Source organism: Canis lupus, chromosome 16, assembly GCF_048164855.1.
Source record: "Canis lupus baileyi chromosome 16, mCanLup2.hap1, whole genome shotgun sequence".
Classification (NCBI taxonomy): Eukaryota; Metazoa; Chordata; class Mammalia; order Carnivora; family Canidae; genus Canis; species Canis lupus.
In genome coordinates this window covers 41,216,025-41,230,268 of record NC_132853.1, presented here as the reverse complement: position 1 = coordinate 41,230,268, position 14,244 = coordinate 41,216,025, and the positions used below count along the sequence as shown (strand labels likewise).

The window sequence follows — 14,244 nt, the reverse complement described above, 5'->3', positions numbered from 1 at the left end:
GTTAGCTATTGTGTTTTCCAGCTCATTTTTAAAAATCTATTTTATGTCAACAAAGACTTAGACTTTTAAACTAAAACTTTTCTTTAAAAAATTTTTTTTTAAAGATTTTGTTTATTCATTAGAGATAGAGAGGCAGAGACATAGGCAGAGGGAGAAGCAGGCTCCTTGCAGGGAGCCCATTGTGGGACTCAATCCTGAGACTCCAGATCATGCCCTGGGCCAAAGGGAGGCACTTAACTGCTAAACCAGGCAGGGGATCCCTGGGTGGCGCAGCGGTTTGGCGCCTGCCTTTGGCCCAGGGTGCGATCCTGGAGACCCGGGATCGAATCCAACGTCGGGCTCCCTGTATGGAGGCTGCTTCTCCCTCTGCCTATGTCTCTGCCTCTCTCTCTCTCGCTTGCTCTCTCTCTCTCTCTCTGTGACTATCATGAATAAATAAATAAAATCTTTAAAAAAAATAATAAAATAAACCATCCAGGCATTCCTAACCTAAAACTTTTCATTCTATTGTTGTTAAACCTTAAACTTGTTCAAATGGAAAGTTCTAGGATGGAAATTACACCTAGTCTACTTTTTGTTTATTTGCTTAACAGTCCCCTTGGGTCGCCTGGGTGGCTCAGTAGGTTGATCATCTGACCTCTGCTCTGGTCATGGTCTCAGGGTCCTAGGAATGATCCCCGTGTCTGCTCTGTGCTCAGCAGGGAGTCTGCTTCTCCCTCTCCCTCTTCCTCTGCCCCTCCCCCTGCTGGGCTCCTCTCTCTCTCAAATTAATTAATTAAAACAAAACAAAACAAAAAAACCCTGCCCAGAAAGAGTGTTACGATAGCTAGAGGGTAGGCTTTCCGCTTCTTTGAGGTCTTTCCAGCTAAAATACCTTCTGCTGGCCTCTAACTAAATTACCATTGGTGTTTATTTCTGATTATTGGTAGTTCTTTCTAACTTTTTACACATGATTGTATAAGACTTTTGACTTTCAGAAGAGTTTGCTAAAATGTGTATCCTGGTGAGTACCTAACCCAGTTTCTCTTTCCAGTCACTTACCCATGTTGGAAACCCAAAATGCAAATACGCGGTAAGTTTAAAATATTGCCTGACATGAAAAATGTTTAAAATATTTGAATGACTTTCATAGTAAACATTTACTTTCATCAGGATCTAGAAGAGGACCTTTTTCTTTTCATTCTCATTTCCTCAAGTTTTTTTTTCAACAGTCCTTACCTTTTCACATATTGAAGTTTTCATCTTCTTAAAATTTATGTTTACAGAATGTTTGTATAGCTTGGCTTATAATTACCATACTGAAACATAATTATTTCAGAGTTGAGTCAGTGGTGAGAATGAAAGCCATCTGGTATCATAGCTGAATCCAATTTCGCCTTTACTGAGAATTTGTTTGATATGTAGCTTATCTGAGGAATAGTGATTTAGTAGCAAATCAGAGTTCTCTTTTGTCGGTGGTTTTTCTTTTTAAAATCACATTAGGTCTGGATTAATAATTCTCACATTGGTACAGAGCATCTCAGATTGTGAACATTTTCCCAAGTAGCATTTACTTTTATTCTGACAATAACCCGAAGAGACTGGTAGAATGGGTGACAGAGAAGGAACCCTAGGTTCAGGTTGAGGGCTTGGCCTGAGATCATTCAGTTAAAAAAAGAGAACTGGTAGTAGAAACCTAGCCTTCTGACTTAATGTGGTATTTTCGTCTTGGTTACCTGTGCTGCGTCAGAAGCTCTGGGATCACAAGAGTTGTGTTACCAAACCTTTCACAACAAGGCTATTGTCCCCCATCTTTTCTTGTACTCCTTTTCTAAAAAGTGAAACACATAATGAAAAGACCCGCATTCCTGCCACACACAGGTTGCTTGTTCTTTGATATCCTGGCAGGACTGTACCAAAATGCTATTGCTGAAGCTCTTATTCAGAATGAAAGATGAAGACTTAAGATGAACTATAGGTTCCTACCTGCCTGTCTGACCTCTTCCACTAGTGCTTACCCCACAGCTTGCTCGCTGACCTTCAGAAACACCAGACAGGGTCCTACTCAGAGTCTGCCCTCTCTGCTCCCTCTGCTGGAATGTAATTCTCCCCAATTGTTGCGCAGTGTGTTTCCTCACATGCAACTGTCTGCGAATGTCACCTTCTTAGTGAGGCCTTTTCTGGCTAATCTGTATACAACCCCCCTCCACATACACACAGCAGTTCCCATCCCTGTTACTGGGCTTTATTTTTATCCTTAGCTCTTATTCCCATATGTTCTCATTTAATTCTCCGTTAACTGTCTTACTGCAACTAGAATGGAAGATCTATGAGGACAGGCTTTGTTTTGTTGTACCTACATCTCCAGGAACAGTACTTGCATATAGTAACTGGCCAATAAACCCTTGTTCTATTAGCAAATGAGATAATCTCAGGAAGGCACTAAGATTTTTGTGAATAGACCAGTAAGGATAGGAATTTGGGTGACGAATTTCCTTTTCCCAAATTTTAATAGTTTTCTAAATTTTTTTCTCTAAAGTTTTTTCAGTATTTATTACATTGGTTTTTTTACAGTAATCACAAGCCAAGAATCATGTACCTCCTAAAGTAACATAATAAAAGTCCTAGAACATAGTACCACCTATAAAGTGTTCATGCCAAAAAATTGAACCTGAATTTGATTGAGCCTGTAGGTCTGGTTTGTAGGAAATAGAGGCTAAAGAATATGTTAAACCACATCATAGGGTTACAATTAGTAAAATCCAGAATGTGGAAAATGGTACAGATCAAAGGACCTACTTTTTAAGATAAATGACAAGGTGGAAAAAGGAGGTGAAATCTATAGATTAAGAGATACTTGAGACATATCAACCAAAAGCAATGCATGGATCTTGTTTGAATCCTGATCTAAATGTAATTATTAAATTTTAAGAGACAGTGAGAGAAAATGGAATGTTGTAATATCAGATGACATTAAGGGAAATAATTATTTTTATTTATTTACTTATTTATTTTTAAAGATTTTATCCATTTATTCATAAGAGACACACACAGAGAGAGAGAGAGGCACAGACACAGGCAGAGAGAGAAGCAGGCTCCACGCAGGGAGCCCGACATGGGACTTGATCCCGGGTCTCCAGGATCACATCCTCAGCTAAACCGCTGAGCCACCTGGGCTGCCTGGAAATAATAATTTTTAAAAAGTTTATTTATTTGAGAGAGAATGTGGCAGGGAGGCACAGAAGGGGAGAGAGTCTTAAGCAGACTCCATGCTGAGTACAGAGCCTGACGTGGGGCTCAATCTCATGACCCTGAGACCAAAGCCTAAGCTGAAACCAAGAATTGGACACTTAACTGACTGTGCCATCCAGGTACCCCTAAAGGAAATTATTTTTTGAGAGTAATAATGGTTTCATGGTCATCTTAAAAATATCTTGGTCTATTTATTTATTTATTTATTTATTTATTTATTTATTTATGATTTTATTTATTTATTCACGAGAGACACAGAGAGAGAGGCAGAGACATAGACAGAGGGAGAAGCAGGCTCCCTGATCCTGGGACTCCAGGTTCATGCCTCAGGGCGTCTGCCCTGAGCCCAAGGCAGACGCCCAACTACTGAGCCATCCAGGCATCCCTATCTTTGTTTTCTTTAAAATATGTTCTGAAAAAAAAAAAAATTAAAAAAAAAAAAATAAAAAAAAATAAAATAAATAAAATATGTTCTGAAAATATGGATAAAATGAATGACTCTTGGGTTTTTGTTTTTTTTTTTTAAGATTTTATTTATTTATTCATGACAGACACACAGAGAGAGGCAGGGACACAGGCAGAGAGAGAAGCTAGCGCCTCGCAGGGAGCCTGATGCAGGACCCGATCCCGGTTATCCAGGATCAGGCCCTGGGCTGAAGCCGGCGCTAAACCACTAAGCCACCCGGGCTGCCCCTTGGGATTTTTTTTAAATAATCTGGAGTTTAGCCAGGTGTTCATATGGATTTAATAAGACTGGCTTTGGAAAAAAAAAAAGACTGGCTTTGAGTCAATAATCATTGTAACTGAGTGATGGCACATGGAGTTCATTTTACTATTTTACTTGTGTGAATGCTTGAAGTTTTCTGTATTAAGAAACTTAAGGGGTGCCTGGCTGGCTCAATCCGTAGAGCACATGCAGCTCTTCATTATGAGTTTGATCCCCACATTGGGTGTAGAGATTACTCTTAAAAAATAAATAAAAAGACAGTCACACGCAAAAAAAAAAAGTTCTGTGAGGGAATTCAAAAGAAATAAAAGAAGTTTGTTGTCTTCATGGAGTGTAAAGTTTAGTTAAAATATAGGATGTCCCTCCCCAAAGATAGCTAAAAAAAAATTGTATCAATGAAAAGTAGTTAATGTTGGCTAACCTTTTAAATGCTAAAGATAATAGAGAGTAATGAAAAGAGTTATAAATTCTGTTTTGATAGCTGAAAGCTCAGGAAAATAAGGATCATATTCTCTGCTCTATTTTTGGCTCCTAAGTGCAGCGGATGTTTAATAAATATTTATTATATGAATTTAAAGCCGTACTTTGACTCAGTTGTCGCAGCTTAAAGTTGTGCTTGTTTACCAAGAATGTATTTATTTTGAAATGAATTACTGAGGCTTCTTTCTTTTTTTCCCCCCCTATCCTTCTAGTCTGGAGTTGATCAAAGAGCCTGTTTCTACAAAGTGTGATCACATATTTTGCAAGTAAGTTTGAATGTTTGATGTGGCTCCATTATTAGCTTTTGTGCCACAACACAGGAAATATCTAATTTTAGAGAAGCTTTAGCTACTAAGGTTAAGTGAATAAGAAAAATCTAACTCTGTAATTCTGCCTCAGAGTACTTAGCAAGCCATCGGAAGTCAGTTGTAACCATAGTTCCTGGGAAAATATTGGCATATTTAACTGGTGGGCTATGAAATCATTTTGCACAGTTGTTTGTTTTTGTGTCCATGGGTGAAAGTAGATTGCAAGCTATTGTGCAATAAGTAAATTGTGCTTCAGCCTTCCTGGTTTCCCCTTTCTGTTTTTTCTGTCTGTTCCTCTGCTTTCTCCCTTGTAAGGTTCAATGTTTGCCGGCTTCGTAATCCCCTGTGAAGCAAGGCGAGCATCTGATAGCAGTTTATAGTTAGGCTGAAATTCATTCATACCAACGATTCAAGTTATATTTACATTTTTAAGGATCTTGCCTTTTGAAAATGTTTCTTGATGAAAGAATTTGGGTGATTTGAGAACACCTACCAAATGATTAGAACAAGGGGGAGGTTCTATCCTCTCCCTGTTGTTAGGCTGTGATTGAGACTTGCTCTGAATGCCAACTAATCGGTTTTTAGGTATTTTTCCTTTTTTTTAATTGGAAAAGCAAGCCCATGTCCATGGTAATGAGTTTACTAGCACAAAAGGTTATATGATGCAGAGCCTGTTTCCCTCCTATCCCAAGACCACTGCTTCTCCCTTCCCTCCATCTCCACACACAACATGGAGCTCAAACGTCCAACCTGGTGATCAAGAGTTGCATGCTCTGCTGACTGAGCCCTCAGGAATTTTTATTTATTTATTTATTTTTAGGAATTTTTTAAATTCAGGAGTTTTTAACTTGGGGTTTGTTAATGATTTTCATGACCGTCCAAGAGTTATATTCAGTTTTATTTTTTAAAGATTTTATTTATTTCATGAGAGACACACAGAGAGAGAGAGGCAGAGACATAGGCAAAAGGAGAAGCAGGCTCTATGCAGGAAGATCCTGGGACTCGATCCTGGGACTCCAGGATCATGCCCCAGGCTGAAGACCGGAGCTAAACCGCTGAGCCACCCGGGCTGCCCTATATTCAGTTTTAAATTTAATTGTATTAAAAGCTCTAGGCATGTGCAGTTTTCTGGGAAAGACAGCCCATAAGTTTCATCGGATTCTTAGAATGTTTCCATAACATAAAAAACGTGAAGAGCTTCTGTAATAAGGATACTGAGAACTGGCTGAAACTGAAGGACACCTGTTCCCTCTGGAGGGATATCTGAACACAAGTCTACCAGCTAGCTGGCCCCTTCCTTCCTCTGAATTCTACCTTATTCTTCCTATTCATCTGTCCCAACAAGGGATGGAGCCCATTCCCACTGCCTCTCACCCCTTTCCCATGCCACTCCACTGTCCTAGGTCTGCTCCCATGATTTTCTTTCTGATTCCTGAGGCCCTTCTCCCCATTGGGTACCAAGGTAGCACAGCATTATCACTCTGCTTTTTTTTTAGTTTTAAAAAAAAAAAAAGAATTTTTAGTTTTTTGGCCACTGGAGGGAAGCTTCTCAAACTGTTGTGGTATAGAACTGGCTTCTTTAAGATTGATACTTTTGTAAAAAAAAAAAAAAAAATTAAGTTTCAGAATTGGAGTGCCTGGGTGGTTCAGTTGGTTAAGCAGCTGCCTTTGTCTCAGGTCATGATCCTGGAGTCCTGGGATTGAGTCCTGCTCAGCAGGGAGCCTGGTTCTCCCTCTCCCTCTGCCCCTCTTACCACTTGAGCTCTTTGTTTCTCTCTGTCAAATAAAATCTTTAAAAAATAAATTAATTAAGTCCCAGGATTTAAAAAGTTCTAGATAGATGAAAATTAACTTTTTAAATGCTGGGACTTTCACTGTTTCTTTATGAGAATCTTTCTGAAATCTACTGTATGCTTTCCTGTAGCCTTGAGTAATGAATATATAATGTTAAAGTGAGTAAAAAAAGAGATTATATTGTGAACATTCATTACTTTAGAGCTTGTGGAAGAAGGAAATTACAGGCAGAGTAAATAATATGAGCAAAGGTATGAAGAAAAGGAAGTAGACTGTCATGGGGGAGGGGAGAAACTAACTTTGCATACACATATAGGAGTTGTGTTGGAAGAGGAAGGAGCCCTCAGAGGGGAGAGGACATTTTGCAAGTGAAAGAAAGTCCAGGAGGAGACGGGAAGAAGGGATTGGAAATAGCAAATAGATGCAAGAAAGAGTTCTTCTTTATGAACAGTAATGAAGGAAGAGGACAGTGATTCTGGACAAAATTCTGCAAGATTTTGAGGTAGGGTAGGGAGGTTGTTGAGAGAGTTTGAGCTCGATGAAGTTGGAGGTGGAGACAGCTATTGAGACCAAGAGGGTTAAGGTTGGTAACTGTGGGAGACTGAGAAAGGCTTGTGTCTCCCGATATGGAGAGTATGATCAGCAGAAGAACCAGCAGTATTTTAAATGGTATATTAAAATCAAAGGTTTAGCATAATGCCTATATGTTCGATTGACTTTTTCATGCAATCTCCTCTGTAATACCTCTGTAATCTGAGTAACACCTTGATCTCTGTGATGGCAAAGCTGGGGGAAAGACTCAGCATTAATTGTATTCATCGTATTTCCTTGGGATGAATTCTAATTGCTAATGATAAAGCCGCTTTATTAACTAGGGGGAGCTTCTAGTTTTGAAATCTTTCCTGAGACACACAAAAAAGATAAGAGTACCAATCTATGAAAAAATTACTTAGGCCATCCCACGTGTTAGCTTGTAGTTTCTACACAACAAATGAAATGTGTAATACTTTTTGGAAGGTCTAGAACCACATCATCCAAAAGAGATATAATAGCCATAAAAGTAACTTAAATTTTCTGCTAGTCTCATAAAGAGTGCAGTTGTCATTGCATATTTGTATATTTTAATTATCAAATTCTGTCATTTCTTAATATAAGCAATATATGTTTTTAAGATTTTATTTATTCATGAGAAACACAGAGAGGCAGTGACATAGGCAGGGAGAAGCATGCTTCCCCTGGGGAGCCTGAAGCAAGACATGATCCCAGGACTATAGGATCACTACCTAAACCAAAGGCAGAGATGCTCAACCCCTGAGCCACGCAGGCGCCCCATCAATATATAATTATTAATGAGATATTTGATATTTTTTGCAGTAAGTTTCCAAAAACTCATGTTTTTCCATGCCTCTGGTACATCTTAGTTCTAACTAGCCACATTTCAAGTGCCCAGCCACACATAGCTAGTGGCTGCTGTATTAGACAATATAGCACCAAGAACTTACTTCTCAAAGAGGCATTCATGGGCCTGTAGCAACCACATCTCATAGGAACTTGCTAGAATCTCAGCCCTACCCCAAACATACTGAATCAGAATCTATATTTTATTTTATTTTATTATTGCTATTTTTTAAGCATTTTATTTTCAAGTAATCTCTATATCCAACATGGGGCTCGAATTTACAACCCCGAGATCAGGATTTGCAAGTTCTACCAACTGAGTCAGCCAAGTGCCCCAGAATCTGCATTTTAACAAGAGTCAAGAAATTCTTCTGTACATGAGAGTTTGAAAAGCAGTGGGAGCATGAAAGGAATTGTTGCCATTTATTCTTTTTTTTTTTTAAGATTTTATTTGACAGTGCTGGGGTGCCCGGGTGGCTCAGCGGTGGAGCGCCTGCCTTGGGCCGGGGGCGTGATCCTGGAGACCCGGGATCGAGCCCCGCATTGGGCTCCCTACAGGGAGCTTGCTTCTCCCTCTGCCTGTGTCTCTGCCTCTCTCTGTGTCTCTCATGGATAAATAAAATATTTTTTTTAAAAAAAGAAGATTTTATTTGACAGTGCAAGAGAGAACAAGCAGGGGGAAAGGTAGAAGCAGGCTCCCTGTTGAGCAAAGAGTCTGATGTGGGGCTCAATCCCAGGACCCTGAGATCACCTGAGCCGAAGGCAGACAGTTAACCAACTGAGCTACCCAGTCACCCCTATTGCCACTTTTTTTTTTTTTTTTTTTTTTTTTAATGATAGTCACAGAGAGAGAGAGAGAGGCAGAGACACAGGCAGAGGGAGAAGCGGGCTCCATGCACCGGGAGCCCGATGTGGGACTCGATCCCGGGTCTCCAGGATCGCGCCCTGGGCCAAAGGCAGGCACCAAACCGCTGTGCCACCCAGGGATCCCCCTATTGCCACTTATTCTTTAGATTTTATCTTTTTAAGTTAAAATGCTTTATATGATGATGTTAGACGCTATCTGTCCTTTACTGGGTTTGGGGGATTGTAAAAAGATGGGGAATGAAGAATGCAAAAACTATCCACTCTGAAAAGCGGAGCCCCTGGATGGCGCAGTCAGTTGGGCGTCAGACTCTTGGTTTCATCTAGGTCGTGAGATCCAGCCCCACAACCAGCTCCATGCTAAGCCTGGAATCTACTTGAGATTCTCTTCTCCCTCTACCCACCTCCCCACCCCCTGCTGCACTTATGTGTACTTATATGCACATGTGCTTTCTTTCTCTCTTCCGGTCTTTATTTCCTTTAACTAGGGACCATATTGGTTCATGATTTTAGCTCTTTTCAGAGGAATCCAGGGTACCCAATGTAATTGTAGGAAGCCAAAAATCATCCTGCCCTTATTTTGCCCAGACTTAGAACTATTAATTTATTGCTTCTTGCCAGGATAGATTTGGACCAGCAGCTCAAAATTAAATGAATTTCCATAATATTGTTAACCTGCTCAGGGTACAGAAGTGCCCAGAAATGAGTACTCTGAAAGTACCCCCCAAATTAGTTTGTGTCACTGTAATTTTACTGTTTCTTTAAAAATCTGACACCACCCTTCATAAAACATAGTACTTTGGCTTAAAATATGTATTGTCTTTCCTTAAGCTTTGGGCTTCAGAAATTGGAAGAGGCTGAGAACTTGGAGTGCCTGACTGGCTCAGTTAGTAGAGCATATGACTCTTGGTCTTGGGGTTGTAAATTTGAGCCCTATATTGGGTGTAGGGATTACTAAAAAATGCAATCTTAAAAAAAAAGAAGAAAACTCAGACATTTTTACTAAGAACCTCGTGTAGAACTTATATATGTGTGCTCTCATTTAATTGGAGCATCACATAGGCTCCCCAGAGCTCTAAACAGAATTTAACAAATTATTCTCAGCCCTGAAAGATATACCAGTGTTCTGTTGGTCTGTTGGTACTTTGCTTAGCTTAGTCTTTTCAAGTCATGTACAAGTTCATTTTTTCTTTTGAGTTGAGTTAACAACCTTGAGGTATCTGTTCTTTTTCTAGCATAAGGAAAGATTGAAACCTGTATCTTGGTTGATCTCTACTTACCTAGTTCCCCTGAATTATTTGTGTAATTGTTGTATGGGCTATAACACTTTAACATAGCTTGTCACTCTATGGCTTAGGTACTGTGTGTTGTAGTACTCTGTTCAGGAGATTCCCTCTATCCCTCCTATGAACTGTTAAATTGTACCATTTGCCATTATAATGCATTGATGCCTCCAAGGGCCATTATGGTAGAGTATAGGTAGGATTTGCATCTTCTCAGAGTGGTAGCCTAGTCAGTGGCTCTTTAAAGGGGATTTATATACAATACAAGTAGCTTTTTGATACCCGTGTCCCCTACACTATAGAACTGTTGTTGAGCACAACATGGTCAGTAAGCATCTGTATAGGTAAAGAAGGACCCTAGTCTCCTTGACCATATACCTGGGGCCTGTCTGTACTGTAAAATGAAGATAATACATCAGGATTGTTGTATAGATTAAGAGATGACTTGGCCAATAAAAAGTGCTCTCTGTGTCTGCTGGCTCACCATTCCCACTGCCTTTTCCTTTGTGGTTCTTTTCACTGCTAACATCTGCTCCCTGCCCCCTGCCCTAGTCACCTCCTCCACCAGAATATTCTGTTCTTTATGATGGCAGGGATTTTATTTTGCTTTTCCGCTGAATCTCCCATATCAAGAACAGTATTGGAAATGTAATAAAGATCAGTGTTATGAGTGAATCCCCGCTTATAATTATCATCCCCACAGTTATCTCTACTGCTCCTTTCCCTTTTTTCCTTTCTACCTTTCTTCCCTCAGGGAAAAGACTTTTGTCTTCCTAAGGGAACATAGATCTTTATAGACACCATCAGTCAATGGGAATGGTATATATATTTTTTTTTTAATTTTTTTTTTAAGGAAGCAGACTTACTAGAATATGTTGCATGTGTCCTTCATGTCTTCTTAGCCATATTCACTGTCTGAGACAACCACCAGAATTGTTCTCCATCCAGTGCTACTGTAAAAACCCACCTGTCTCAGAACGCTGGAGCCTTATTCATTCCTTAGACTTCTAGTGAGCAACTTGGTTATGCCAGATGCCACAGCACATGTTGTGAATATGAAAATGAGTACATTTTCTCCCTGCCTTGAGCTTTTAAAAACATTTTTATTGAAATGTAATTTACATGCTATAAAATTCACCCATGTTAAATATATAGTTCAGGGTTGTTTGTTTTTAGTATATTCACAGTTGTGCAACCATCACTATAATCTAAGTTTCGAAAATTTTCATCACCCAAAAAAGAAGACCTATACCAAGAAGCCCCATTCCCCCCTCCTACGTCCTCTTTTGCAATCACAAATCTCTATAGATTTGTCTATTCTGGATGTTTCATGTAAGTGGAATCATACAATATATGGCCTTTTGTGTCTGACTTCTTTCACTAGGCATGATGTTTTCAAAGTTCATCCATATTGCAGCATATATCAATAGTTTGTTTTTTTATGGGTGAATAATATTCTATTGTGGATATACCACAATTTGTTTATTCATTCATCAATTGATTTCTGCTTTTTGGCTATTATGGGTAATGCTGCTATGAACATTTGTGTACAAGTTTTGGGTGGATTTATATTTTTATTTCATTTCTTCTGGGAAGAACTCTTAGGAACAGACTTATAAAGTCATATGGTAATTCTGTGTTTAAAATTTTGAGGAACTGCCAAATTTCCAAAGCAGCTGTATTGTTTTATATTCCCACCAGCAATGAATGAGGATTTCAGTTTCTCCACATCTTCTGCAGTATTTATTTTTTATTATGGCCATCCTAGTAGATGTAAAGTAACATCTCATCATGGCTTTGGTTTGCATTTTCCTAATGGCTAATAATATTGAGCATCTTTTCATGTGTTTATTGACCATTTGTATATCTCCTTTGGAGAAAATTAAAATCCTTTGCCTATTTTTTAGTTGGGTTATTTCTCTGTTATTGAGTTGTAAGAGTAATTTATATATCCTGGATACAAGTCTCTTACGAGGTATGTGATTTGCAAATATTTCTCCCATTCTGTGGATTGGCCCTTCACTTTTGTTGTTTTAAGATTTTGAGAGAGAGGGCAGCCTGGGTGGCTCAGAGGTTTAGCACCGCCTTTGGCCCAGGGCCTGATCCTGGGGACCCGGGATCGAGTCCCACGTCGGGCTCCCTGCATGGAGCCTGCTTCTTCCTCTGCCAGTGTCTCTGCCTCTCTATTGCTCTGTGTCTCTCATGAATAAATAAAATCTTAAAAAAAAAAAAAAAAAGATTTTGAGAGAGAAAGAGAGAGAATGAGCGAGCACAGCCAGGGGGAGGAGCAGAGGGTGAGGGAGAAGCAGACTCTCTGCTAAGCAGGGAGTCCAATATGGGGCTTGATCCCAGGACCCTGAGATTATGACCTGAGTCAAAGGCAGACACTTAACTGAGCCACCCAGGCACCCCTGGCCTTTTACTTTCTTCATGGTATTAATAGTAGCACAAAAGTTTTTAAGTTTGATTTAGTCCAATGTATCTATTTTTTCTTTGTGCATTTAAGAAATCACTGCTTAACCTAGGTCACAAAGGTTTATAGTTTTAGTTCTCACATTTAATTCTGTGACCCATTTTGAATTAGCTTTTTTGGATTGTGTGCATTAGGAGAAGCTAGCTTTTTTTTCTTTTTTTTTTTTTTAAGATTTTATTTATTTATTTATGAGAGACACAGAGAGGCAGAGACATAGGCAGATGGAGAAGTAGGCTCCCCACAAGGAGCCCGATGTGGGACTCTATCCAGCATACTGTGATCACGCCCTGGGCCAAAGGCAGATGCTCAACCTCTGAGCCACCCAGGTGTCTCAGAAGCTAGCTTCTTTTTGCATATGACTGTTTGGTTGTCCCAGCACTGTTTGTTGATAGACTATTCTTTTTCCATTTCATTGTTTTTTTCTATTTCATTGTCTTTTCAACAATGAAAATCAATTAGCCTTAGATGCATGGGTTTTTCTGTACTCTCAGTTTTGTTTCATCGTTGTATAAGTCTGTCCTTATGCCAAGACCATGCTGTCTTGATTTACTATAGCTTTGTAGTAATATGTGGAGTTTTTAAACTAATTATAATCACTTTACTTAAAGTATTTACTATTTCTATTTGATTATGCAGCATGAAATAATTATGAATATATCATTAAATATGCCATATTAACTTTTTAATAAGTTGTATTTGATCATAACAGCCATATGCATGTAAGCTCAGTTTTCATAGATCATTGCTTATGTAGTTTGGTTTTCTGCTTATGCAGCATCTAAAAATGATTAAAGCCATTGGTTGCAATTCACCTGCTGTTGCCTTTAAAATGGCTCTTATTAAAAAAAAAAAAAAAAAAAAAAAAAAAAAAAAAGGGATCCCTGGGTGGCGCAGTGGTTTGGCGCCTGCCTTTGGCCCAGGGCATGATCCTGGAGACCCGGGATCGAATCCCACATCGGGCTCCCGGTGCATGGAGCCTGCTTCTCCCTCTGCCTGTGTCTCTGCCTCTCTCTCTCTGTGACTATCATAAATAAATAAAAATTAAAAAAAAAAAAAAAAAAAAAAAAAAAAAAATAAAATGGCTCTTAAGGGCAGTTGTGAGATTATCTTTTCATGGCTATTTGCCTTTTGAATACTATCTACAAAAAAAAGTAACTTGAACTGTTCTTTCATTCTTTATAATTTATAGATTTTGTATGCTGAAACTTCTCAACCAGAGGAAGGGGCCTTCACAGTGTCCTTTGTGTAAGAACGATATAACCAAAAGGTATCTAATTTGGGTGGTAATGGGAGGTTGGGCATGACAGCAGGGAAAAGTAGAAATTCCTTTATGACAGAGCTGGTATTTCTATCAAACTATTCATCAGTAGAAAAATGTATAAACGGGTGTTCCGCTGACAGTAAATTATTTCCGAAGTCATTTTCTTGAAAGTTTTATGGTAAGTCTGTCTTATGAAGGTATTAGTAATTCATTACCTCTTTCTAATGCTTCTGAGTGACGTAAGAACATACAGTTTTGTTTTGTTTTGTTTTTTAAGATTTTATTTATTTATTTTTTTGAGAGAGAGAGTGCGCACAAGAGAGCGCAAGCAGGGGTGAGGGAGAAGCAAGCTCCTCATGGAGCAGGGAGCCCAACGTGGGGCTTGATCCCAGGACAGTAGGATAATGACCAAAGCTAAAGGTAGC

The 14,244-nt window shown here is 39.2% G+C and overlaps 1 protein-coding gene across 11 annotated transcripts in view; it reads left to right on the top strand.

Moving 5' to 3' along the window:
* Window positions 1-14,244, top strand: part of BRCA1 (BRCA1 DNA repair associated) — a 67,125-nt gene that overhangs the window by 5,528 nt on the left and 47,353 nt on the right. For 6 of the 11 annotated variants that reach the window (XM_072780679.1, XM_072780675.1, XM_072780673.1 and 3 more), the window contains exons 3-5: window positions 1,034-1,072; window positions 4,651-4,704; window positions 13,748-13,825. In XM_072780679.1, the coding sequence (XP_072636780.1) occupies window positions 1,034-1,072; window positions 4,651-4,704; window positions 13,748-13,825 (171 nt within the window). The remainder of the gene's footprint in view (window positions 1-1,033; window positions 1,073-4,650; window positions 4,705-13,747; window positions 13,826-14,244) is intronic. The other 5 variants (XM_072780681.1, XM_072780674.1, XM_072780684.1 and 2 more) reach the window with 1 other exon arrangement.